Source organism: Paralichthys olivaceus, chromosome 18, assembly GCF_024713975.1.
Source record: "Paralichthys olivaceus isolate ysfri-2021 chromosome 18, ASM2471397v2, whole genome shotgun sequence".
Lineage (NCBI taxonomy): Eukaryota > Metazoa > Chordata > Actinopteri > Pleuronectiformes > Paralichthyidae > Paralichthys > Paralichthys olivaceus.
The window spans coordinates 13,825,881-13,852,701 of NC_091110.1; the positions used below are offsets into that span (position 1 = coordinate 13,825,881).

Genomic DNA, 26,821 nt, shown 5'->3' on the forward strand with positions numbered 1-26,821 from the left:
ATTGTTTTTTTCTCAGCAGCTTAATTTCCTGACAATTTTACTCATTTAGTCGAGTATCTGGTTTAAAAAGCCAAAAAACATTTGGTGGAATGTTTGCAGATTTGTTAAAGTCTGTCCTTCTGTCTCATCATCATGAATCAATGTTTTTGAATTGCCAGCAAACACAAACTGAGCTTTTTTGATTGAAGAAATAATGACATTTAATGAAAAAACAAGTGAAAACTCCATTATCATTATCTTAAACTTCACTTGACCAATTCATGTTTTGATGCTTAACCTTTTAATCCTTACAGAACATGCCAAATGTCAGGGACCATGATGCATCTGTGTACCTGCGGCTCCAAGGTGACGCCTTGTCTGTGGGCGGCTACGAACAAAACCCCATCTTCTGGGACGAGGTAAGCTGGAGTGTGAACTAATGATCTCCCATCTCGTTCTCGGTCAATAGTTCAGAGACTCTGAAACCTCAATTATTGACGTGCGTGCGTCTGAGTGAGAGACGTGACGTAGCATCTGCCTCGATCGACATCAAATCAAATACCTCAATTAGGTAGCTGAATAAACTTTAATCCTGTTTATGTAGTTCTCATTCTCTCTGTCCGTTTGACCTCATCCTGTCTTTCTTTCCCTTGTCTTCATTACTTACTGCTGTATTAACTTGGAGGTCAAATCTTATTCTTTACAGGACTCATAAAACTGTGTGAGTGTGGAAGGAAGTATTTAATGCTAGTGTAATAATTTTGAATTACCCTATTATAAGTAAAAGTCCTGCACTCAAAATTTAGTTGAAGTAAAAGTACTAAAGTGCCACAATACACCATAGTGGAAAAGTTTGGAAAATATCCTAATTTGCTTCCTTGCCAGTTGGATGAGCAGAATGATACCACTGTTACCAGTATATGTGGTTTAACTGTTTCCAGATATCTAGTCTGATTATATTAGTGTGGAATCAGGAGGTGGGGTCTGCAGCTAGTTTGACCTTCTGCAAAGGTAAAAAAAATACAGGCCTGGTCTAAAGCCAAAATATTTAACTCATACATTAAGAGAAATGCAAAAAGCTAAGAGAACTGAAAATGAACTTAAATACTGAGAGCGATTCATGGCTTTTAGAAAAGTTAGAGGGAAACATATTTGGAAATAGTCTCAAAAAGAGTTTTCTGGACTATCAAGTGTCTTATTACCTTCACACTAGATATGTTTAATTTTTAATGGGCAGACTGATGAGCATAATCCAGGCTCCAAATGTTTGAACACCCACAAACCTTATTTTTAGCTTCACTAGGGGGAAAATAACTTTTATTGGAACATTAAAACCGAAGCATCTCTGTAAAAGATGGAAATAACAAGTGGCTGTGAAAAAACTAATCCTTCAAACTGTCCTTTGGCAGCTATAAAAAAAAAAGCAACTCTACAGGCAGTTATTTTACGTACGGACTCTTTTAAAGGTGGTGGTTTATTTTTCATTTTGGACATCGATCTTTGTAAAAGCCTTTGAATCAACAGGTGGTCTACGTCCTAATGGAAGTGTTCTTTCTCTCAAGGACAGCTTTTCAGTTTGTCTCTGATCCTGTCCTGGTGTCCCTGGGGAACAGTTCTTCACTCCTCAGTCGTTCCTGTTTGGTTTTATTCCTTCAAATCTGTAGAAAGCAGTGTAACCCTGCTCCTGTGCTATTCACAAGAAATGATTATTATCTGCGTCAAGCCGCATGTGTCAGAATGAGTTATTGAAATGCACAGGATTTCAAATGGTATATCAATATCAGAAATCTAATTCTAATTAGATAAGGCCTATTCAGCCCCAAAAATGTTGAGATAATGTAAACAATTAAAGAATATATGATCAGCTTATATAAAAAGTGGACGCAGATAAAATCTTCTCGCTTCTCTGTAACTTGAAGACTTGTCTGTCTTTCCGTCTGGCTGCCTTCCTATCTGCACGAGAGAGGATTTCTTTGTGCATGAAGCAGCGTCTTTTGTTCTCGTTCTGCAGCTGAGCGTTGCTTTGATGTCTCGAGGCGGATGGAGGAAGAAAGAGCAGATACAGAAAGGAGAATTAGCAGGGAGAGAATGGAGGATGCCTACTGAGTGAAGATGAACGAGATCGATGGCATGGGAGGGATTGAGAGGAGAAGTGTTGGCATCCAGGACAAAGAGCACTGCTCCTAAGACACTCCAGAGTCGGTGCTCAGCAATAACGCACAACTCTTTGTTCACATGAAAGCGGCTGGCGTCAGCTTATACTTTCTTTGTTACATTCAGGTCTTTATTTAAAATTTGAAAGAGTCACCACTGATGTTCATTGTACAGCCACAGGAAGTGCTTTCAGTTTGCCTGTAGCTCCTTTGCGCAGACTTTCAACTTGAAGAATTGCTCATATTCAACATATTTAGGATTTTAGGGAATAAGTGAATGCTATGTAAGTGGGAACTGCATTTCACAATCCAGAGAATCCAGGATGGAGAAGATCAGCTGTGAATCCAAGATGGAGAAGGATTGAGAGGAGAGGATGACCAGATCAGTGCGGGGATACAGGGAGATATAGTGAAGCTGATAAACTCAGCACAGAGCACGAGGTGGTGAGCTGCACTTGAAGATTTTAAGCTCCTCGAGTCAGCCACATTTGTGTAGGAGCGAGAGAAGTTTGAGGGCGAGGCGTTCTATGCTGCTCTGCGTGAGTTGTGGGAGCTAAAGTTTTGGCCTGGAATGACGAGGAAGGAGTTGCAGAGGTCCTGCAGATGGGAGCAAAGTAAAGCTTGGACCAAATGCTGAGAGACAGAACTGTCGGCATTCTGTTATAAATATACAAAGATGGTCTGTAGTTTGTGAGATAAAGGATTATTCTTTTCTAGGCTACCTGACTTTATTTTCAATTATGAGGAAGTTTAAGTAATTCTTGGACTCTGATGGTGAAATTTTATTTATTATGGTCTGAAGAATTGAACTTGTTGAAACCTGCAGAAAATCATCATAAAATCAGGGTTAGGCTTAGTATTTGTTTTTTTTAAATGTAATGAAATACATTGTGTTTCCTCTCCCAGGTGTCTGATAAGTTCGCCTTCAGTTTGTTTGACCTGGACTGGGATGTATTCATGCAACATATCGAGGGTGCGATTAACAGAGTCCCCAGTTTGGAGCAGACTGGCATCAAGTCCACTGTCTGTGGACCAGGTATGTTCACACACATCAGGTGAACAAGCAACTGTAATGGCACTTTTTTAAATTGGATATATTCTAATTTAAAGGTGAAACGTATCCATCTGTAAAATATCGTGTTCGGCCGGCTATGTGTCATGTTTGTAGACGAGATAGTTTGATTAGTTCAAGGAATTATCACGTCGCCAAGTTGACCAAGCCAATCTGTCGCTGTGCAGCCTGAAGAGTTTCAGAATGGAATAGAATGTTTGGGATCTGAGAGAAAGTGAAGGATTCTGTGAGGTAGAAGTAGTTACAGCTGAAAAATACATTCACACAAATACACACACGAATATAAAGAGACGGAAGGAAGGGGAGGAAAAGTTGAGATGAAGGGAGGTAGGAAATTAAAAGGATAAAGTAGAAGTATAGTAAATATACTGTCACTTTAAGAATAAGTTATTTATTTAAGTGTTGAATTTACATAAGAACACAACTCTAAGTGATAGATATTCATTGTGAGCTTACTGAGCCCTTGACTTCTTTACTTGGGGAGATAGCAGCCTGAACAGAGAGGAACTCTTCACAGAGTACGATGAGTATCATCTATATGTTCTCATGAGGAAAGAAAAATGATTAAAATAAAACTCGGGTAAAGTTTTGAGGTAGTTAACTACTTCAAAGTGTTTCCTTTGGCACATTCAAGAGGTAATTGAGTATGGCTGATGAATCACTTCCTCTGTACCATAAAACAAACACATTCAGAACATGAGAGAGGTGCATCTGTGTATTTTAGCCTCAGTGAGTGAAGTACTTGACCTTGGATCTTCTGCTCTTTAAGTTCCATTCAATAGCACAACATCAGTACTTCTTTATGCTCACTGAACATAATCACTCTCTTATTTTACCCTGGCAAGTAATAACTGCAGATGCAGACTTTAGTACAGTTAGTGTAAATGTATTTATTTGAATACTCACTAAATGACCACGTTACACAAAATAAAGTTTTTAAAATGTCACTTGAGTCTAATAAAATTATTATTAAGCTGCTTTCAGTCACTACACTGTGAATATTTTCACGGAGGAGCTAAATGTGAGAACTTTGCGTTGCTCAGGACATTTTCTGGAACTTTCCCCTTTTGCATTCTAGCCGAGGAAGATGTCAACTCTGAAAGACGACGAGATTCCAGATATTTTGGCAATGAGGGCTGACATCTGTCTATGTACTGTAAACAAAAACACACAATTTTAGCAGTGAAATTTATATGTCATATCCTGCCTCTGCACGCTCACCCTCATCTGAACGTCCCAGACACGTTCCTGTTGTGAATGTGTCCGACCTGGACAGTTTCCTGCTTGACTTGATTTTCTGGAGGTCGTGTCTGAAAAGAACTTTAAAGGCCGTATGAGGGGTGATTGAGAAGTACATAGCTGTGCACATCATGTCCTTAAACCTCAGGCCACAGACCTCACCTCTTATATTTCACCACTGTGTTTACCTTGTGTGACCTGCAGTGGTTTCCCCTGATGTACACAAAGTCTCTCTCTCTTTTTGTTTTTCAGAATCATTCACAGCCGACCATAAGCCGCTGATGGGAGAAGCACCAGAGGTCAGAGGTTTCTTCCTGGGATGCGGTTTCAACAGTGCAGGTACGTGCTGCTGCGGCAGAGAGATGGAAAAGAGCATAGGTGGAGGGGGATTTAAAAGAAACATAAGAATAGATAGAGAAATGAAGGGTGCATGATGATAACAGTGTAAAATATCTCCAGTCGAATTGTTTGCCTCATTATCTTTACCTACATATCACTCACTGTGATGTACTTTAAAGTGCTTGGTCTAGAGCTTTCCCAAGAGGAAACGTTGAAGTGATAGAGATGGAAAGGTCAGAGGAATCCTCAATGGCAAAATAAACAGGACGAAAACAAGCATGGAGAAATGTTCGACGAGTGTTTCGACCCAGCAGCCGCCAATCTCCGTGGACACTCAACGTACAAATGAATAATGCAGTGCTTTTTGAGTCCAAGGAGGACACACACACAAACACATGCACATACCAACAAAATCCCAAGTCACTTTATTACTTCACTCAGAGATGAGCTTACCTCTGAAATTGCACAGGGAGTAATGCGAGCATCTCGACAATCTGCAGAATGTAGATAGAGTGGGCGTAAAGGGTAAAGTCATCGCCATTAGTGTTGGGAGAAAGCTTTCTTCTGCGAATGAGTCCAGGGGTCGAGATAGGAGTTATGACAATAGCTTGGGAGGTGCCGAGAGGTGGAGTCACAACGAGTGAGCATAAAGTGGTTCTTGCAGTTCTTGAGCACCTCCTCCCTTACGTAGGAGAGCACAGAAGCCTCTGTCTGTTTCCAAATACGTATCTTATATTTGGAATAAATGAGACTTTATTCTAACCATCAGTCTGATCATAGCTTTTATTTGTTATCAGGTTTCAAAATACAAGGGCTCAAATCAAATCCTCAATCTCAGAGCCGCTACACATTCATTTGTTAGACATTAAACAGAACACAAAAACAGATAAACAATGATTATTGATTCATTGTGGCAAAAACAAAATGCCACAAATGTACCTGTTCATCATTTTAAATTGAATATTTTTTTGCTGTGGTTAGTTCAGGCTTCCAAGCAATCACTGATTCTTCCTACATGACAAGTTGTATTCGTTGCCTGGCAACCTTAAGTTGCTGATTCTTGTCGTCGAAACCTCGACACTGAGCTCTTTTTAACTTGGGAGTGCATTTATTTGTTGTGACTATGCTTCTGTAATTGCTTTTAACTGCTGCACCTCTGACCCAGCAGCATCACCATCATGCTCATAATTACAGTAATGAGCACCTTCCCCGGTATAATGGTGAGCTGAGTCCTTTCATCACATTAGAAGACTCAGAAAATTGCTCCACGAGGGCTGAAAAAAACCATTGGGTTCTGTGGCATAATGCTTCTTGCTGCTTTTTTGCAATGAGACCACGTTCTCTCATCTAGTCACAGTTGTGCTCCGGAGGAAGGTGCAGAGAACCATGGTAGACATGAAAGCAATGAGGTGGTTTGAAGTTGTTTGTAAGTTTTGTAACGACATAATTTCAGTGGCAAAATTTAAATGTGCTTTTGCCTCAGATTTGAATACAGTCAAACAGCAATGACAGTTGATTTGATACCAAGAACCAAGAAATGTGAAGCTATCGGCCAGTTAGCTGAGCTTAGCATAAAGACTGTAAACAGGGAAATAGTTTGTGTTAGTTAGGCCTGAAAATTATATAAATATTTCCATCATATTTTAATGTCCAGTAAAAAGAGGAATCATTTCCAAATGAAATAATTATTAAATTTATTTTAAACTGTAAGTACAAGAGAAATAAATGTACAAACTCAATTAGAAATACTAATTTTTGTCAGGGATTTAAAAGGGCAATTTCGGTTACCATTTACTTTTCCATTTCAATTTACCCACTGATTTTTCTTTTCCCATTAGCTGTTCAATTTGCTAAGTCATTTAGCGTCTCCTTTAAGCCTCTTTTGAAACCTTTACTTACAAAACGCAAATATACACAGTAGGCCTATACATGATTACTGTGAGAGAGATGAATAATTATAGCAACGTTTCATTTCTCCCTCTTAAAAAGCGTCTTTTGAATTGTATCAACAAACAATGATGGAGTGAGACACCCACATCAGGGGAGGAGAAGAGGAAGTACAGAGGCGGTGAAGGAGGGATGACAAGATGCGTGGAAGCATGAGGGGTTCGCATGCACATAAATTCTCGCACATGAGCGTGGTTATCTTTGGTGACATTCATCAGTGCCACCACGCCCTGCTGGTTGTCTCCACTGTATCTTTGGACAATTCCATCATCTCCGTCTTTCACTGTCCTCCCTCTGTCATTCCACCATCCATCCATCCATCCTGCCCGCCACTCAAATGTCCACCCAGGCTGTGCTAGGAGTGACAGTGTCCAAGATTGAGTAAAGTGATAAGAGATTGAGGGAGAAGGATGAAGGAGTAATGCAAGAACACGCTGGTCGTAATTCTATATGTACAAGCAATATTAAACCAGCTGTTTTTAATCTGCATGAATTGAATTCCTAGTGTTGCTGTGTGAGTTGAGATAAAGCGACTGCTGCAGCCGCTCTGTGCAGCTGATGAGGTCAGTTGGCCCGGGGGCAGCTGTGAGCGAGGGTCAAATGATGGTACAAAGGTCAAAACTATCCTTTGTAGGTCATGTGACATACAGAGGCTGCGGGGGAGGAAACAAAATCTGCTCCGGTCATGTTGTTTTTGGTTCAGGTTGTTCATCTCATTTCCAGAGGAGTGTTTGTGCAGTGTAACCTGTAATTCTGAAAGAATCATCTTATTTATTTCTTCAATCATTTAATTTTTTAAATATTAAATGTGACCATCACAGTTTTTCAGTCCAAGGTGACGTCTTTTGTTTTGTTTGACATTCTGTCAGATTTACAATGATAATAATAATAATTAGTTAAACATAATATTTGTTGCAATTCAAATCAAAAGTAATATATTATATTCAAAATTGGATATACAGAGAGATTATTAAAAGTTACACTTTTACATAAGGTTTCACAATTAGAAAAATACGTAATCTTTAGGCTTATCTGCACCAAATTATCATAAGTATCAGGACTGTAAAAAAAAGATTGTGGGAAAACTGTCTGTTCTGAGTGATAAGCTTCTATCTCCTATTAATATTATGACTTTTTTCTCATCAGACTATAACTTCTTTCTCATTATATTGTGACTTTCCTCTCAGTAAATCCTTTATTCTCATATCATTATGACATTCTCAGAATCTCAAACACAGGAACCAGTGTTTCATTGATTTTTAACTGAATGAATCCTCTCACCAGTTGTAAATGTGTTTTACGTGAGGAGCTGAATGTGACTGACAGTTTGTGTGTCCTCTCTGCTCTCTGTGTGTGTGTGTCAGGTATGATGCTGGGAGGAGGCTGTGGTCGAGAGCTGGCTCACTGGATCATACACGGCCGCCCTGAGAAGGACATGTATGGATACGACATCAGGTACATCAGTCCATTAAAATATTTTATAAAAACACAGGTCTTATTGGTTTGGTGTCACTCTACAAAGCCGCAAATCATTTTTGAGCCCCTGATTTTATCAAAGAGGAGCAGAGACCAGAATAATACCAAAGCTTCAATGTGACTTTCAATGAGCGCTGATCTTTTGAATTCCCCTCCCTCCTGTCTCAGGCGTTTCCACAACTCACTTACGGACAACGCTTCCTGGATCAGAGAGAGGAGCCACGAGTCGTACGCTAAAAACTACTCTGTGGTGTTCCCCTTTGATGAGCCGCTGGCCAGTCGAAACATGAGGAAAGACCCTTTCCATCAGGTACAATGAGCGGTTTGATCTCCAGGAGTTCAAGGAAACAAACTACATCTCTCAGCTGCAGGTTACACAGACTCTTTTCAGTGGCTTGATGAGTCATTTTTCAGGGCAGCACAGGTTTCATTAGCAAAGAAATCTCTTCAAAAGAAGAGTGAAAGGTTCACTGATTAGATAACATGTTCTACTATTAGACCCTTTGGGGAAATAACGTCACAGACACAAACCTTTGTGCAGGCACAGTATTACTTGAAGGGTGTTCTCATTTATTTATATCCTGAATATACACATTACATTATTGAACTATTAATGTCAAGCTTCCAGGATTTTTTTTGCAGTTTCTCTGCTTTAAAGGGATTGATAGGTATTGATGAATCGGTTAAAGTATCTGGACTTCACTCAATGATGAGATGATTTCATTCCCTTCCCCTTATGTAGCAGATTCAACAGTTTAGTGCAGTTCCTGTTCTAAACCTGCCTGTTCGGGCTGTTTGCTTGTGTAAATGCTGGGTGCAGATTTCTGAATCTGTAAAAGTGACCTACAGTAATTGAGCTGCGACAAATTAAGTCATTATAAGTGTCAGTTACGACACATTTTCAATGTACTTTTAATTAAGTTATGGTTAGGCAGAATGTAACATCATATCCTCTGAATTTCTTTAACAATATAAAGAAACAACTAGAAGCAGAAATGTTAGATAATAGATTATATTCTTGTCCTTCTCTGTGAAATGTTATGAAACCATAATAATATCTGATGAGAATTTAATTTAACCTTGGTCTTATCCAAACACTTTCAGTTTAGTATAAGAAGGGATTTTACTTTATGAGACAAAGTGTCTGCAGTGTTCACCCAGGATTTAGACAGACACCAATTGGAAACGTTCTGGATCCCTGTGGCCGAGGTTTCTTTATATACCACAGGAATCATAAGTCTGTCGAATATAGAACAAACTAGTGCACGTCAGTACGTCACAGAACCAGTCAGAGGTTGCATGACTCACTTTTTTCCCTTTTACCTGTTTCATTTCTTCTCTGCTCTCCTTCAACCTTAGCACCCGCTCTCTGTCCTGTCCATGTGTCCTCTGATATTCTCTCATTATCACATCTTCCCCCAACACAATCCTCTCTTCCTCTCTTCACCCTGTGCATGTCTCGCTCTTCCTGTGGTGTCTGTCCTTGTTATAGTCTGTTTTCCGTGACAGAAGAAGAGGTGCCGCTGTTTCCTTTGCTCTATTAGCCTCTTTAACCTCGCTGTCTGGTTGACTAATTGAGGCGCTGATGAGGTGACGGAGCAAATCAACAGATTAAACCATGTGGAAACCCGGGCTGGAACATCTGTATGCACATCTGTACAGAGAAGACAATAAATAGAGGCGATGAGAGAGTGGAGCTCTCCGTCACCTTGTCGTTTCTTTCCTCGGTCTGCCTCCCCCCTTCCTTCCTCTCTCTCCCCCTATCTCCTCTGGTCGAAACTCCAGGCAAATGTATTCATGCACAAGGCAGTTACCAGTGTAACACATCCCCAGCAGCTACATTTATTAATACGATTGCTGCCAACATGACTACAAATGATAGACTTAGCTTTCAAAGCCCGGCCATGGATGTCTCAGCTTCCTTTTTCTCTTTAGCACAACAAAAACTCTTAATGGGACTTGCCACCAAATTTCATGCATTAATTAGCCACCTAGCCATGCATTCCTGTTGCAGACTTCATTTACCTTAACTGTTGCAATGCCCACGCACAAGACGTTCTTTCAGAGCAGGTCACCACATTTTTGTAGCTCTTGTCTGCTGCTTTCATGAAGCTTGTTAAAGTTTTTTTTATGTTTTCAGTTGGTGGTTTATGTCCTCAAATGACTTCACTGAGTTTGTAAAGAGAAAGTCCCTGGTTTTTACCTCAACAAAAGTGAACAAAAAAATGATAACAAGATGAAAATGTTCATATCAATCAATAAGGTATAAAACCATCTCCTCATAGAAGTTTAAAAACTAGTTGCCGTTTGGAAATCTTTGATTAGTTTTCAATGACGCTCTTTTTATGGGGCATTAACGTGCATCATAGGCCACAAGTGGAAAGCACAAGTACGTCAGATCACACCTGACATGCGTCTCCATGTGCTCGAGTGACCACTTGAGATTGGATCTCAATTCCCTGCTTGATATGCAAATTCTGTAAACAGTACATTGTTTCTGTTTGCAATACATCTCCTCTTCCTGCCAGAAATGAAGAGACACAGAAAAAGAAATGATGCATCTTTCAAGCAAACCAAGTTATCCACGATGTTTGGCTCTGCTGTTTCCCTGTCTGGGTTTTTCAAAAGATTTTATACGTGATGAAGCCAGTTTACACAGTTAAAGGTGAGTCTGGGTTCTGTCAGTAAAGCCCAGGACATATTAGCGTCCACACTGTTAAAAGAACACGGCAGCATGTGGCGTAGATTACCTTCGACTGTAGTCGGAGCGGTGAGATGTTAACGGCTCCTCGATGCATCTTTGTTGCTTTCAAACCTTTTCCTAGTGCTGTCCATTTCTGATGGGATCACAAAGGTGCATGTCAAGGCCAAATTTGAACTCGGCCAATTAATCATGCCAGTGAAGTGGCAGCATCTTTCTGATCCATTGTCCTGTTCTGCAATAAGACGACATTTAAAGCACAAAAACCCACTTTTATCACATCTTTTCTCCATCCGATAAAGTGCAGGGTCAGCCATTATCATGTTATGGTTAATGTTATTATGGCATCAGGTTTAATGTGAGCTGGCTACAGAGCGGAACACTCAGGTAGCCAGACTGCATCTCGAAGGAGAGCAGAGTCCCTGAGAGACTGGCTTTGTCCAACCCTCAGCTGCAAGCCCATTAGCCCCTGCTAATCACTCATCGAGGGCCATCACCTAGCAACTAGCCTTCCTCCTGCTGCAGAGCCTCAGATAAATCCAGGGGGTGACACAGTGAAAACTGAAAAACACTTGAAAAGTCTGATTTAAATTTTTTAAATGAGCCTCTGTTCGTGATTCCACCTCTTGTATATAATCATGCTGGCATGTGTTATGGCTAAGAAGTATTCTAGAGGATTGATTGGTCATGGGAGCTGTTGAAGTATTTAGACGATCTACTTTTAGGAGGCAATATAAGCTTATATTCACAGCTCAAGCAGGTGCATCTCTGACACTCACACGTTTCCACCACCTCGGTAGCACGCACAGTAAATATAGCTCAGTGTGGGTAGGTTTGGCAAGAGACAGCTAGCTGCCTGCTAGGAGGAAAGCATTGCAGAACATATACCTACCAACTGTGGGCGACTGTCAGTTTTAACAAGGAGGATGAGCGCTGAAATATCTAATATTAAATTCTTCAACACGCTTCAAGAAACCAAGTAATAACAAGCGTCCTATATTTACAGCACTTTGAGCTAAAACAGGGTTTTATCATCACGTCTCATCAGTTCCTCCCATGTAAGAGCTTTAATAGTTAGGAAGGTTAAATTGCATGTAGTGACAAAACTGCAGAGAATTACTTCTAGTATCACCTGACTGCAGTTCCTCTCTGACAGTTTTAGAGTCTTTCAGCTTGTTGGTTCGGCTTTACTCTTTAGTCTCACAGCTCTCGTCAACCTTGTTGTAGTCAGAGGCATCCAGTGAAAAAGCTCTGATAGACTCACTGAGCGCTGCTACCTCAGCACCAGATATCTGAGCACCAGATATCACCAACAACTGGTGTCATTGTTCTCAGGAGATGGGAAATAGGACACTAAGAGGTCGAACACAACTCCACGTAAATGTTAATGCTGCTCTGTGTCTGCGTGTGGACTGGACGCCTCTAATTTAAGAACAAATACATCTTCCAGTATTACATTTACAAAACATGTGGGGAAAATAAATACATAAGAGAAAGGAGAAGATACACACACTAATAAGGAAAGAGAAAAATGAAAATGATCACATGCAGGACTATTACATTTGTTTACTTCCCCCAGGCCTTTTCTCCAGATACATTTCTAACTCTGTTGTAATTATATAACGAGCAACAATCATTATTGAGTGCATAATGTCCTAATACTTAATATCTGTGTTTGCTCTGTCAGTGACAGTTTTCATGTTTACAGATATGAGTGACCATACAAATGTGTGGACTTTTTTGAACATGTGCTTTTAAACTAAACAAGAATGCATTTGTTTTGTTCCAACATAAATACTCATCTGTCTGTACTCTGCACTGATTTGACCTCTTTGTGTGTGTGTGTGTCTGTGTTTCTGTGTGTCTGTGTCTGTGTGTGTGTGTGTGTGTTTGTTTGTTTTAGGTGCTGATGGAGCAGGGCTGTGTGTTCCAGGAGAGACATGGCTGGGAGAGACCTGGCTGGTTCAACAAAGATGGGCCTGCCCCTGTGAGAGACACACACACACACACACACACATATTCACAAAAACAGACACATACACACACATCATACACAAAAGGCACTAGGAATGACATGCTAGTTTTTGCTTTGGAACAGTCTGACTGACTGCCAGCAATAGACAACACTTAATGATAATGATAGATAATTAATAATGATTAATCAGCCTCTTACTGTTTATCTGTCTATATCATTGCACAGGTTAAAGACTATGATTACTATGGAGCTTATGACATTCAGAGGAATGTGAACTACAAATACAACGATTTGTTGGGCAAAGAGTACACCTTCAACTTCCCTCCACACCATGACGTGGTAAGCATTAAAGTGTGCGTGTGTGACAATGTGTGTGCTGCCGAGTAGACCAATGTTCATCAACTGGATGAAAAATATTGGGGCGGTCAGATGAGTGTGAATATTCTCTGAAGGTTCCCACGAGACGAGCAAACAAACGCGTGTCCTCCTGGGAAATATCGGCCCTGGACGGCAGACAGGGTAGAGGAGTGTAGCCTGTGAGTTTTATGGTGCGTGAAGGAGTTTGAGGGGGAGAGCCAGACTATCTCAGTAGCTACGGGGACAAATCACAAAGAGAGTATGACAATCTTGATGTAAAAACCTCGCTATAAGTTTTCCCTTTGATATAAAAGTGTCGTGATGAATGCTGCCTTCAAGGATCGAGCTCCAAAGATGTGCTGTCATCGTAGAAGCCTCACGTTTGTCAAACAAAGGACGCAATGTTTTTATGTCATAATTGGACGTGTGTCGTGATTAAATTTTTTTTTCTTTAAATGCAGATTAAGAGCGAGTGCCTCTCATGTAGACACGGTGTGGCTGTGTTTGACATGTCCTACTTTGGAAAGTTTTATCTCACCGGACCAGATGCCAAGAAGGCGGCTGATTGGCTGTTCACTGCTGATGTCAACAAGAAACCAGGTCAGTCTGGCTGCTACCGATACACACACCGAGCGCACACACCGCATGCACAGGCAGACAGACAGATGGAGGAAGAGATTGACTGACAGAATGAAGAGGTCCAATACACGGATAGAGAATCTAAACAAGGTGACAGCACAGTAGGAAAACACTCAATGCTTCCACAAAATCGCAAAAATACCACCTCTGCAAATGTAATAAAACATAATCTCTTAGTGACGCTGGTGAAAGTGGTGGCAGGGGAGACTTCAACACCTGATCTGTAACTTACCTGCCCGCTCCCTGCAGTCACAGACGTGCCGGGCATACAGGATATAGATATCTATCAATTTGTCTCAGGTATTTGATGCCAGAATAACGGGTTAAAATGCCATGAATGACAGCCGAGACTCACTCACGATCGATTGAGTGCATGTATTGATGGGACCTCCGACCTCCAACAGCTACTGCTCATAATCTGGCTCCAAATACACAAGATGGCGGCGTTCTTATCAGGGATATGGAAGTGGAGACACGTCATTTATCTTATATACAGTCTATGTCACTGAGCAGGAACACATGAGGAGTCAGAGGTTGCTTTATTCACCCGAAAATCTCTCCCTCTTTCTTTTTTTCCAGTTCTTAATATTTAACAATTACAGGGTTGATTCTTGCTCAAAGGATATTTCATTCCCCAGCCAATTTAAACCATTTTCTTTGATTCCCCTGACAGAATGAAACTAAATCAATCTTCAGTCAAATGAGACATGACTGAGGGACAGTCACATATTAACACGTCACTTCATACATCAGCTGCTGCGGCCGATGGGAAACAGATGCGTTATCATTTTACGTCTCTCGTAATTAGACACGGACTTCATTCATTAGTAAATTATTTTGAGGACATTTTCATTATGAATATCTGTGTTAATTGATGCTCTCGGCCCTCATTAGGTTTTAATGTGTTCCATATTTCAGTCATTTCCTCTGTAACTATTGCTCAAAAGAGACGAGGTTCATGTGTCGTCAGGGCGACTGTCTGTGTTCGCTGGAGGCAGAGTGATAATGATTGCTGCCTTATAAAAAAATTTTTTTTTTAAAAACATTGCGAAAGACGTTTAAGAACGGAGGACTTAAAAGATAAATACTTATTCTGCATGAGGTGCAGGAAAGACACACACTAACCCAAAAGCACATAAACTAAAATATTCATTATTAACAGAAAAATGGTTCAGATTCAGATAATTTTTTTTATTTCAAGATTGCTGTCGAGTTGTTTCCAAGAGAGCGCACACTTTAAATTGGCCGACAAATAACGCCTGTAGAATAATGCGCGTGTGTTTTTCAGGCTCCACCGTGTATACCTGCATGCTGAATAAGAGAGGAGGGGCGGAGGCTGACCTGACAGTGAGCAGACTGGAGCCTGGTGCCGCCATGCTGCCCCTGGCACCAGAATCCAACGGTGGGAAACTGTGTGTGTGTGTGTGTGTGTGTGTGTGTGTGTGTGTGTGTGAGTGTGTGTGTGTGTGTTCTCATTGTTATCTTTTCCTATTTACTTCAATCTGCTCAGCACCTTGAATCTGCTTCTGTTTGTTAATAAACTGGCATTGCTTATCTTTGTCATTCTGTCTCTGTTGTCTTTTGTCAGCTGTTGTATTTTATTCCTTGTGGGATACATCTGTCATTCTGTTGTGTCATATTTGAGCTGTGTTGTCATTTATTCTGTGCCATTTGTTGGTTTATGTAGGTTACATTTTTTATTTCTTTTGTTGTAATTGAATATCTTTTATAAATTAATATACTATTGTTTTCAGTTTGTCCTCCTGCTTAGAGGTTTTCTGTCAGTTGCTCCATCTTTCATTGCTTCTCTCCCACCCTCCCTCCAGGCGATGCATACTACCTGGCCATCGGAGGCGGCGTTGCTGAGCACAACTGGAACCACATCAGAACCGTTCTTCAGGACCAAGGTTTCCGCTGCCAGCTGACAGACCACTCTGAGGATATGGGCATGATCAGCATCCAGGGACCCAAGAGGTGGGAAAACAATGGAGGAGTGGGAGGGGGAGATGGCTACGAATGAATGGGAACGGTGACGTGATTTATGTATCCAGGTGAGGAAAAACAAAAAAAAGAGAGGGAGAGGAGAAGAAGAGGGTAATGGATTGGTCTAAAAAAGCACAAGAAGTAAGGAAACTGAAAATACCAACTGCTGGATCCATAAAAGCAGGTTAAGTGTCTATTCTCAAGATCTAGAAATAGACGTAAGAGGAAAGTAGAAGGACGGGTGGACTGTAAACAGGAGATGGAAGTAGCGAGGTTCAAGGTTAATTCTGCACTTTAACGAAGGGATCTGCTGTTAAATGAGGTCAAAAGTGAGTAATTGATTTTAAAGGTTTCTCAGAGCAGTTTGGATTAGATGTTAAAGACAAGAGAAATATTGACTTTTAAACAAATGTTTAATAATGCACATAAATGTTCATGCAGTTGTATGGATGCAGGTTTTTAAACCAGCTCTCATTTTACTGTTGCATCATATAACACTACAACTAACCCTAATCCAACCTGAAGCTTTTCTCAGTCTCAGAGCATGAGCTGCAGTGTGCTATTAGTGTGGAGATTGATGCATTACATTTCCATAATTAAAATGAATCGTAAAGAATCACGTCTCATCGCCTGCACTGCCGGCGAAGCTTATCCCCACGTGTAAACACTGAGCTAATTGTCAAATACCGTTAATCAAATATTTTTAAATTAGGTGTAATTATACGGCTTAGCAGTGATTCAAAGTTGCAGATTTAAGATCCTTAAATGTGGACAACTAGGGATTAAATCTGAATAGCATCAAACACTGGCTTTATCAGTGAAACTGTGGTATTTACACACTGTAGCTGCTTGTTTCCACTGGATGTGCCTCTGGATCTGTGGTAGCGTAGAACATCCGGACTAGGACAATTTCCTGATTTATCATTTTGTCTATATATGGTCAGAAACACTTTTCTGAAACTCATATAGCATAGTATAAATATTAATATCATATTAAAATATAATTTTTAGAAAACATGATATTTCAAGCTGAAGTTAAATTTAAAATTATTCCTAATTAACTTATTCATTGGCATCTTTTTAATATTCTCTTCTTTCAATATATATTCTCCTGTTTTTATCTCCAGTTCTGTTGTTTTCTTATTTGATACTAATCAAACAACCAGATCTTTGTCATCATCAGCACCATCATTAATTGATTTCCTCATCTACTTGTGTGCTGAGCAGGTGAAGATGGTCTTTCACAGTCGGACAGAGGTGGCACTCCGAGCTTGTCACTTTCTTCTTGCTTCCTACAGTTTTCCTTTGTTCTTCACTCAAAGTGCAAGCCGGCCACCTTTACCTCTTCCCGAGCTCATTCTATGAGCTCCTCGTCTGTCTTCTATCTATTTCTTCCCCTCTCACCTCCTTCCTCCTCCTCTTTGTTCCTCCATCTCACCAGCAGCAGGGTTAGGCCACTCTGTTCTCTGTGTGGGCTGCGTCTTCTGTTCTCCTAGGTTTTTTCTTGTTTCTTAGTCCATGTGTCTCTAGATTTTTATCCAGCTCTTTTGCAGCCTCCTCTCCCCTTTTTATCAAAATATCTCTATCCCTTTTTGCTTTAGTTGCTCGCATTAAACCAGAAATCAATGGATCATGAGGTTGTGGATTTTAAAACTAAGACCAAAACATCCACAATCCAATAAAATGATAGAGGATTTAGAAACTCTAATTCTCTAAAACCCAACCCTCTGTCACCACTGCAGGTTCAGCCTGAACTCATGGTACCTTCACCAAGGAGGTTTTTGTTTTGTTTGTTTTAGTCAGAATGATTACAGAATAGATAAAACATGGACTACCTTGAAACTTACAAAAAAGCAGTAAGCGTCAGGAATTTTGTTGCAGATTGTTATGAAATAGGTTGATCCTGGAGTTTTATTTCAGTGTCTCTGCAGCAAAGCCCACAGAATATATTCAATCTATGAACGTCGCTCTCATGCACAACAGAGTACACAGACTGAAGACTGTGGAGCAAAACACCAACTTAAAGATCTCTCTGTTAGCAAAGCATTTGCTTTAATATGAAACTGTGGCAGGACAAATTTGAATATGGCAGGCTGCCACAGTCTAGATAATTAATGGGAAACACTGGTTTGACATGGAGAGATATGCATTACGCTCGGCAGAAGAATCCACTCTACGAATGACAGCCTAGTTCCTAATGTCACAAAACAAAAGCCATGTATTTAGCAAATACTACATTTGTTGACTTTGGTCCAGTCACGCCCACAGTACGACGGAGGTTAGTTTAATTAGCTAATAAGATGGATGCCAACCTAGAGTTTGCAGACTCCAGGATAAATTTAATTCAGCTGTGTCGGTACATTATGGATCATCCAAAAAACACAAACTAAAAAAGACAGGTTTGTGGTGAACCATGGATTTGTTGAATTGTTGCACCGCTATTCATTATAGATACACACACACACACACAATAAGATGCTGATTATGGAGCTCATTGAGTTCTCTAGAGCATCCAAAGCATACTCAGCTATTGTGTGTGTGTGTGTGTGTGTGTGTGTGTGTGTACAGTCTTAACAAGATCGGCGTCTCTCTGCACAGCGCTGTAATGATTCTCAGCTCCTCCGTATTGTTTCCACCACACACAAGGAACTGGAGAAAATCAAGCCTCCAATGTTTGGGTCTCATGAAGCAAATTGATCTCTTTAAAGCTCGAGGAGAGAGAAAATTACAGCGTTTATGGAAATGTGTTTGTCAGTGTTTTCCTTCCCAGAAACGTCTGATTTAAATACTCTGGAGAGGGGGAGTCACTAAACTCAGCAGACTCCCTCTCACTCAGCTTGGCAGTGCGACCAAAAGGGCAAAACTGGTGCCTGCTGCGGTTTGATGTTTCACAATCATAATTTCTAACATGTGAGATTATGTGATATCCTTAAAAAAACAGTCACGTGTGTTCGTATCCATCCTCGGATCCACAGCAGAGCCTCATTTAATTAGCAAGTCAGTGAAACAAATTGGTGGTTGCAAGACCGCTGTACCAAACACGCACACGCAAACGCACACACACACACACACACACACACACACACACACACACACACACACACACACAGACCGAGAGAGCCATTCACTGATTATATATCGCTAATTGGCCTTGCTCTTGGGCTCTTGAGTTCAGTGAACAAAGCCTTGCATGAGGGAGAACAGAAACCGGAGGACAGCCTGAAGAAAACATCAGACTGTGAATCATCCCCACATGGATGCCTGCACACATCCATATATGCAAGAAATGTTTTATTCACATATAAGAGACCATAGCGGCATACACACATTTCTACATCCACATCACTTGCTTTGTAGAAAGGACACCCACACAGATACACACACATGTGCACACAAACGTAACCTGTACCCTTCCCCAAATATCTTCAACCCTGGCTCTCCGCCACGCTGCTGCAAAAATATCTTCTAGAAAAAGGCCCCACGCACTGTTTTCTCTAGCAGTCCACTCACAAACATGCAAGTGTGCAAGGAGCAAAGTAATCTAAACTTAGTCCTGTTTTCTGTTGACTCATCTTTATGTAATATTGATTTTAGTGTGTGTGTGTGTGTGTGTGTGTGTGTGTGTGTGTGTGTGTGTGTGTGTGTGTGTGTAGGAGTACTGTCATTTTTACAAAAAACATGTTTTGTAGTAATTTTTTATTTTATTTAAAAATGGATGATTACTTTTCTTAAAGTTCCAGTATTGATGATGCACAGTCTGATGAACCACAGATAAAGGACTCCATGATTGAATATATCAATGTCATGTTCAAAATGGAGCTGCTGATGTGACGCAAGACACATTTCAGATGTTTCTGATTTTGTTTTATCGATCAATCATCATGATTTGTATTGATACTGATGCAGTTTATATTTTTCTGTGATTTCTGTTTCTGTGCAGTCGAGAGGTACTTCAGGAGGTGCTGGACGCAGACCTGAGCAACGAAAGTTTCCCCTTCTCTACCCACAAGGTTGTAAACGCAGCAGGACATCAGGTGAGACACACACACACATACACACACACACACACTTGATGTCTCAACTCATTTCTACATTAATTGGATGTGGTGCATTTGTCCGCTTCATAATAACCCTGTCACTGCTTGTTAAATAAAAAGCATAGTTAATTAAAAAATACTTCCATTCAAATCACACACTGTTGAGTGAAGGTGGTTTATTATTTCAAAGGTTCAGTCAACAGGGACAGATGACATGTCTGTGGTCTTCTCTCTCCACGGTCTTTGTTTCTCCTCGCTCCAATTTCATTCTCTTTAAATTTTTGCCCCTCAGGTCGAGCAACTCAAAACAAAGTTTGTCTTGCTGTTGGTTACAGCATGGAAATCACATATTCATTAATAATACTTTGCAATAACAGGAACAAAAATGCTGAGAGGTATGGAGGCTCAGCTTCTCGAGTTGACCTCCACAGTGTCTCATGCCTTGAATCAAAGAGCATGTTGTTCTGGCACATGCCTCAACACATACTGTGCATACACACACACGCACGCGCACACACACACACACACACACGCGCACACACACACACACACACACACTGGCTCTGTCTTAGTTGCTTTTGCATGAATTATGCAGCGCTCCATTGATGGCAGTCAGTATCTTCTCACAGCTCTGCAGGAGTGTGTGTGTGCGCATGCAAACTGTTTGTGTTGTGTTCCATCCCAGCTGGTTGCTGGCCTTGTCCGGGTGACATTTTAATGGCTGCACTGCTGCGAGAACAGTGCTCACTCTCTGCCCTTTGCTCCACTCATAGCTCATTAGACTCTCTCTCTCTCTCTCTCTGGTATGAATGTTAGATCACATCATGTTTGTTTGAATTTTTGCTGCTCGTGTCTGTGCTGTGTTTGTGGTGCAGACAGTGGTGCAAGAGGCGTCCGTGTGTTTTTAAGTCTGACGCTCGCGTATCTGCCGTAGTGTGTATTATGATCATTCGCAGGTTTACATGTACCGTCCTCTCCGGAGTTTCATGGTGTACATATGGGGCCCAGGGTGATCTCTGGCTGGCCAGATGGCCTGGCTGTCACAGCACCCACTGGGGAAACTGTTGGAGAGAGTTTCTTTTCCTCCTCATTTTTCACTCACTTCCACATTTACTTCCCCTCTCCTCCGCTCCTTTGCTTTCTCTTGTCTTTCACATATATAATTTTGCATTATTTTGGTATGGATGTTATTCTCATATTGTTTCTATTGTGACCATACTTCAAATCCAAACCCTGTTTGCTGTCTGTCATGTAAATGTGCATCCACTAGTTTCTTTGCATTAGAGTTGATCCTTTAAATGCTTAAGCTTAGATTTAAGCTCAGAAAGAAACGTTTGTTTGTTTCTGCAACTTTCCAAATTAAAAGAATAACTTTTCATTGATTCCCTCTTTACTCTGGGGAGAAGCTGTAGTTGCAGGTAAAGCTCTACAGCTGCTCATCAGTTCATTACAGCAGCTGCAGGGATTTCCAGGGGACGACTTTCTGTGTTTGCCTTCTGGGAGAAAGACAGGATTTTGAGATAATATCTATTTAAGTTTTTTTTTAGAAAGCTGTGGGAGACTAGTGCTCTGAGATCTTTACAACAGAGATGTTGAGTCATCATGGCCAGTATTCATGAAGGATAAAATCTTTGACTGACAAAAACTCAACCTTTTCCTTTCGATTTTTATTAAGTCTATTAGGTCTTTTTCCTCAGTCAGCCATCTCTTTTATGTTTTCCTTGTATTTTCTGTCCCCTCTACTTCCATCATCTTCACCTCTCACCCCAAGAAGCAATAATCTCTTTGGCGACTGAAATAAATTTGGACACTTTCATTTCTAAACATTTATCTTATCCCTGCATCAGTTTTAATCTTGTTCTTTACTGCTCTCTGGAAGTCCAGTTTTCCTTCTTGCAGCAGCCGCACATGGAAAATGCTGTTTATTGAAGTCCATGGTCCTTGAAGAAGAAGACTGTGTGCGTGTGTGTGGTGATGTGTGAGCTAAAGAGAGTGAGCACAAGCAGAGTGGTGGCAGCTTGGTCCTCTGCGTGCCTTTTCCTCCGACTCTCTGAGCCTCCTCTCTCCTCCTCCCTCCTCCAGGTGCGAGCTATGCGTCTGTCGTTTGTCGGGGAGCTCGGCTGGGAGCTGCACATTCCCAAAGACTCTTGCCTTCCGGTCTACCATGCTGTCATGGCTGCTGGTGCAAAGCACGGCATCATCAACTCGGGCTACAGGGCCATCGACTCGCTCAGCATAGAGAAAGGTAATAAGGTCATGATGAGTAACCCTAACAAAAAAATCAAGCCGTGGCTTCAGGTTAACTGAAAAGCAAGTGAAACACAAAAGTGAAAAGGTTTTGTATTTGACGTGTCATGCACCGATAACTATGCATTCATTTTGAGCTCTGGTGTTAGCTGAAAGCTCAATCTCTCTCTCTCTGTTATTTTTGTCACTATGTCGTCCTCTCGTAACCAGGTTACAGACATTGGCACGCTGATCTCCGCCCGGATGACACCCCCTTGGAGGCGGGGCTAGCCTTCACCTGCAAACTGAAGAGTTCGATCCCATTCCTGGGTCGCGATAGGCTGGAGAAACAGAAGCAGGAGGGGCTGAGGAGGCGCATCGTCTGCTTCACCATTGACGAGTCAGTAAAGTCGTGAGATAAAAACACTGGATAGAGAGAAGGGAATGGAGTGAACGAAATTTGCTTAAATTAACGTAAAACAAATACATAGGTGGAGTGAAGACTTCTATAACTGATATAACTATATCTGAAATATGATCAGAGATCAGAAGCTTTAATATTAATTCATTTGCTAAGATGAATGCATTTATATTCTGTGTATGAGTCTGTGCAGGCCATGGAATGTAATCTAACATCTAAATGAAACTTTAAATGAGTGGAGTGTGTGAAAGGGTCTGTGTGGTGTGTGTTTTAATGTAATTACATTTTTCCTTCTCTCTCTCTGTCTCTCTTTCATAGGAAAGTACCAATGTTCGGTCTGGAGGCCGTGTTCCGTAATGGAGTTCCTGTCGGTCACCTAAGGCGTTCTGATTACGGTTTCTTTATCGACAAAACTATTGGTTATGGATATATCCGCAACCCTGATGGAGGAGTGGTAATGTTCACTTTTGTTATTTCTCATTTAGTTTCATATTTAGCCTCATTTTTCTTCTGTTTTCTTTGTGTTGCTCTGCTGATAATAACACAACGTAACAGAGGGAACTACAGACAAGTTGCAACTACAACCCGCTACCAGACGATGATGAAATGTGGGTTTATACAATGAGCTGCTTCGCCACATAAAGACTAAACTGAGATATAGAATGAACCCATTTTCACTGTAGAAACCTGGTATCGGATTGCAGGCAGCAGGGTTGCCTTTAAAAATCAGGGCTTGGGAGGATTGTGAGGGAACAATGAACAAATCCATGTAACTTTGGATCCTACCCAGACTTCTCAGGTTATCGACGTGTAACAAGTGTGTGTCCGTTTATACTGAGACCAAAGCATCACTGTCGCTCCTGGCGTTCCTCTGCAGGAAGGTCATACGTCTGTAGATGTTTTATTTTGTCCCTGGATGAGATTGTCAGCCGGACAGAATCTGTGAGCACAGAAGGCTTCGCAAGTGGTGGCGAGGGAGAGATTTTCCTTGTGTGTCAGTGTCAGTTGAGAGTTACAATGAGGGAAGAGGGAGTCAGTCAGTGAAAATTACCTCTCTGTGTTATGAGGGACCTGACATTGACTCATGAGAAAATTAATTGCTCACAGTGCTTTTATAACTCTTGTGTCGTCCTCCGGTGTCAAATACGAACACGGTGAATTTGTCATTTCTTGATTGCTGCCGCCACTGTTTTAATTTCCACCGTCTCCTCATTCCCCGAAATTAAAATTCCCTCCTCGCTCCTTCTCATGCTCATCGTCCTCTTCTCCCTCTTATTTATATATATATTCTTTTACTCTCTCTTCCTGTCTTTATCAGGTCAGTGCTGATTTCATAAAGAGCGGCGACTTCACCCTGGAGAGGATGGGAGTGACGTACAAGGCCAAGGCCCACCTCAAAACTCCATTTGACCCTGAGAATAAACGAATCAAGGGCGTCTATGCTTGAGGACCACAAATGAAAAAAAACAAACTGAAACAAACACATTCTGCTCGGAGGCTGAGAGAGGAGCAGCTGATTTTTCTCTTTTCTTTCATGGATGGTCTCAAATCTGTATCGAGATGTTGAAGAGGATCTGATTTGAGTCTGTTATGTCGGAGTGGTTTTTTGTGTTAAAGGTGATTTAAGGTCTCAGCTCCAGATTATTGATGCCCACTCTGGATTTGCGAGTTCTCTGGTGAACATGACGAAGGTAAATATGTCTTGTTATCTCCTGCAATCAAGAAGCTAGCACAGTGGTAATTCAGATTCACTCCTATGATTATACTGTAGGTGCAATGGTAAAGTTTAACATGAACTTCAAACATCTGCTGGCTTTGTGACTATATCACAGCTAGAAGGGCTGAAAGTGACACACGCAGGTTGGAAGTGCTAGATTTCTGCACGTGCCCACAGTCTTGCTTACCTTGGAAAAACTTATTGTAGTAAAATAATGAGAAGGCTTCATGAAATATTGACTAAGCAAGACTTTTCCAGATTAATGGTCCAGTGTGTAAGATTTAGGTGAAAGGGAACTATTGGCAGAAATTGAATGTAGAATAATCCTCATGATGTTTTCACTAGTTCATTTCATTTAAAATTTACATCGAGGGGGTCCTCTCTACAGAGGCTGCCATTTTTACAGTAGTAAAAAGTACCTTTTGAGTTTTTATCACAACTGAAGCTACCACAGGTTATTTTTCAAGTTTGGAAAGAGAGGGTGAGAAGAGGGTGAGGAGAGGGGTATTCAGCTGCAACATGTAATTTCAAAACTAGATATCACAAAATTCTACACACTGTACCTTTAACACTATTTTACCTATATATATATATATATATATATATATATATATATATATATAGAGAGAGAGAGAGAGAGAGAGAGAGAGAGAGAGAGACAGCACAACAGTATCTAAAACATTGCTGGCTGTACATTGAGGCTCCAGAACCATTGTCTTCCTCTTCTCCAGAAGCAATGTTGGAAAACCTTAGCTAGTGCACATGTCTGAGTCCAAATTCTGAGAAAGTTTGTCTTTATTTTGAGGACGGTTCTCATTTTAAAAACAACATTTGTGCATGTGTGTGTGTGTCAAACTCAGGCTGTTGATTCTATTTTCTGTTTATTATGGTGCTGTAATCTTGTCGTGTATTTTTCCTGTGAGACCATATTGTACTACATTAAGGAATACAATACAAAGTATTCCCAAACTACACAGTTGCCCCGCAGGTGTCTGGAGTGAATTACAATGACTGATGTTCGTGCTGATAATAATGACTGAACAGAGTTTTACTCATGTGGTGTCTAAATGTGAGTGTTCATCAGAGGTGGAGGAGAAGGTGGAGAGAAACATCCTGAGGCACAGAGCGTAACAACCAGGGACTAAACACAGCTGAGGAAGAATGATGACAGGAAAAAACTTCAGTTAACAAGAAGCAGCTGTTGATGGTAACTTGCTTTTTGAGAATTTGCATTGACTATTGATGTGTTAAAGAAATCCCCTTTGTCTTACTTTTCTGTTAAAGTCAAACCTAATATTTTGTGTGTCTGCTTCACAGTGATCTCTGTACACAGAGTCTATACAGGCTGTGGGATGAGATTTTGAGGCAGGAAGTCTTCTGGTTTCTGTGTCTAGTTCGTCCAGCAGGCTTGAAACCGCTTTTTAAGTCACCTGCTTTCATATGCAGGTATAGCTATTAATTGAAATGAGCCAAAATGTCATCCGGACCTAAAACACCTACAGAAAGTATCTCTGTATGTGTTTTGTGCAGAGAAAGGTTTGACCCGTGTTTTAAAAAAGAACCAAGTTGGACTGTAAACGGTGTAAAGCAAATGGAAGATGAAAAGTCTTGGCTCCGATATCTGCTGTTTAAACTAGAAGCCTCGAAATATTGGCTGCTGCCCCAGAGGCTAATTCATCGTCAGACGATATAGCCGATGGACTTGACTTTTAATAGAACAGTTCAGCTGGCCTTATTTCCAATAGCACTGTGAAGCATCTATGAGGTGTGCATTAAAATCCACACGAGCCTGATTAACTAACACTTAACATTTGAAACTATAAGCTTATTAGATTGGAGTGGTGATGGGTACAGTGGGACTAAACTGCAGGACTATAGAAAATCACTTACATTAATTGAGCTGAATCACAGCCTGAGTCAGTGCAGGTTCTTTGGGAGAAACTCTTTATATTTAGAATTATTGGTGCCTTTACATGTGAACTGTTTGTGTTAATAAGTGATAACAAGCTTGCTCCCCATGGCTCCTGTTTCAGTGTCAACAGGAAAAGTGTGAAATTAAAAAACACTAGTTTATCGCCTTGTTTACTGACTCATGTCTTAAGTGCTGGTACATGTACAGTAATTAAAGCTATTTTGATAATTCTTTGTGTTTACATGAGTGCCTTACGAGTCAACTACAGTGTGCTTTATAGATTTTGATTTGACACCTGGTATTTAATTTAATTCCTGATTACATTTTCCATCTGTGTTTATATTAACGCTCTTCAGGCCAAAGAAGAACCAATGCTCGTTACACGCACTGTGTGAACATCAGCTCAAAGCAGTGGTAGAAACTAGAGGAAGGCGTCTGTGTGTTTAACTCGCCTCTCAGGTGTGTGTGTGTGTTGCGCCCAAAATGTTTACTAATGTGGGATGATTCATGGATTCTGCCCAGACGACCATTAATAACCGAAACGGTTGTTCTCAGGAGTAGCTCAGGTTAATAACAAGATTTATATGGGAAATGTGAAACCTACTGATAAACGCTATCACCGCTGGTTCTTTAAACCACAGGTTTCTC

At 40.8% G+C, this 26,821-nt stretch overlaps 1 protein-coding gene across 1 annotated transcript in view; it reads left to right on the forward strand.

The window, feature by feature from the left end:
• The window catches only part of sardh (sarcosine dehydrogenase), a 32,949-nt gene extending 7,164 nt beyond the window's left edge, over nt 1-25,785 (forward strand). Inside the window, exons 8-22 of the mRNA XM_069513594.1 lie at nt 294-398; nt 3,039-3,168; nt 4,696-4,782; nt 8,094-8,184; nt 8,374-8,515; nt 12,810-12,893; nt 13,107-13,220; nt 13,700-13,838; nt 15,166-15,279; nt 15,704-15,851; nt 19,801-19,894; nt 21,980-22,142; nt 22,355-22,523; nt 22,863-22,998; nt 23,863-25,785. Of these exons, the coding sequence (XP_069369695.1) occupies nt 294-398; nt 3,039-3,168; nt 4,696-4,782; nt 8,094-8,184; nt 8,374-8,515; nt 12,810-12,893; nt 13,107-13,220; nt 13,700-13,838; nt 15,166-15,279; nt 15,704-15,851; nt 19,801-19,894; nt 21,980-22,142; nt 22,355-22,523; nt 22,863-22,998; nt 23,863-23,991 (1,845 nt within the window). The 3' untranslated portion in view covers nt 23,992-25,785. The remainder of the gene's footprint in view (nt 1-293; nt 399-3,038; nt 3,169-4,695; nt 4,783-8,093; nt 8,185-8,373; nt 8,516-12,809; nt 12,894-13,106; nt 13,221-13,699; nt 13,839-15,165; nt 15,280-15,703; nt 15,852-19,800; nt 19,895-21,979; nt 22,143-22,354; nt 22,524-22,862; nt 22,999-23,862) is intronic.
• Nucleotides 25,786-26,821: the final 1,036 nt, after the last annotated feature.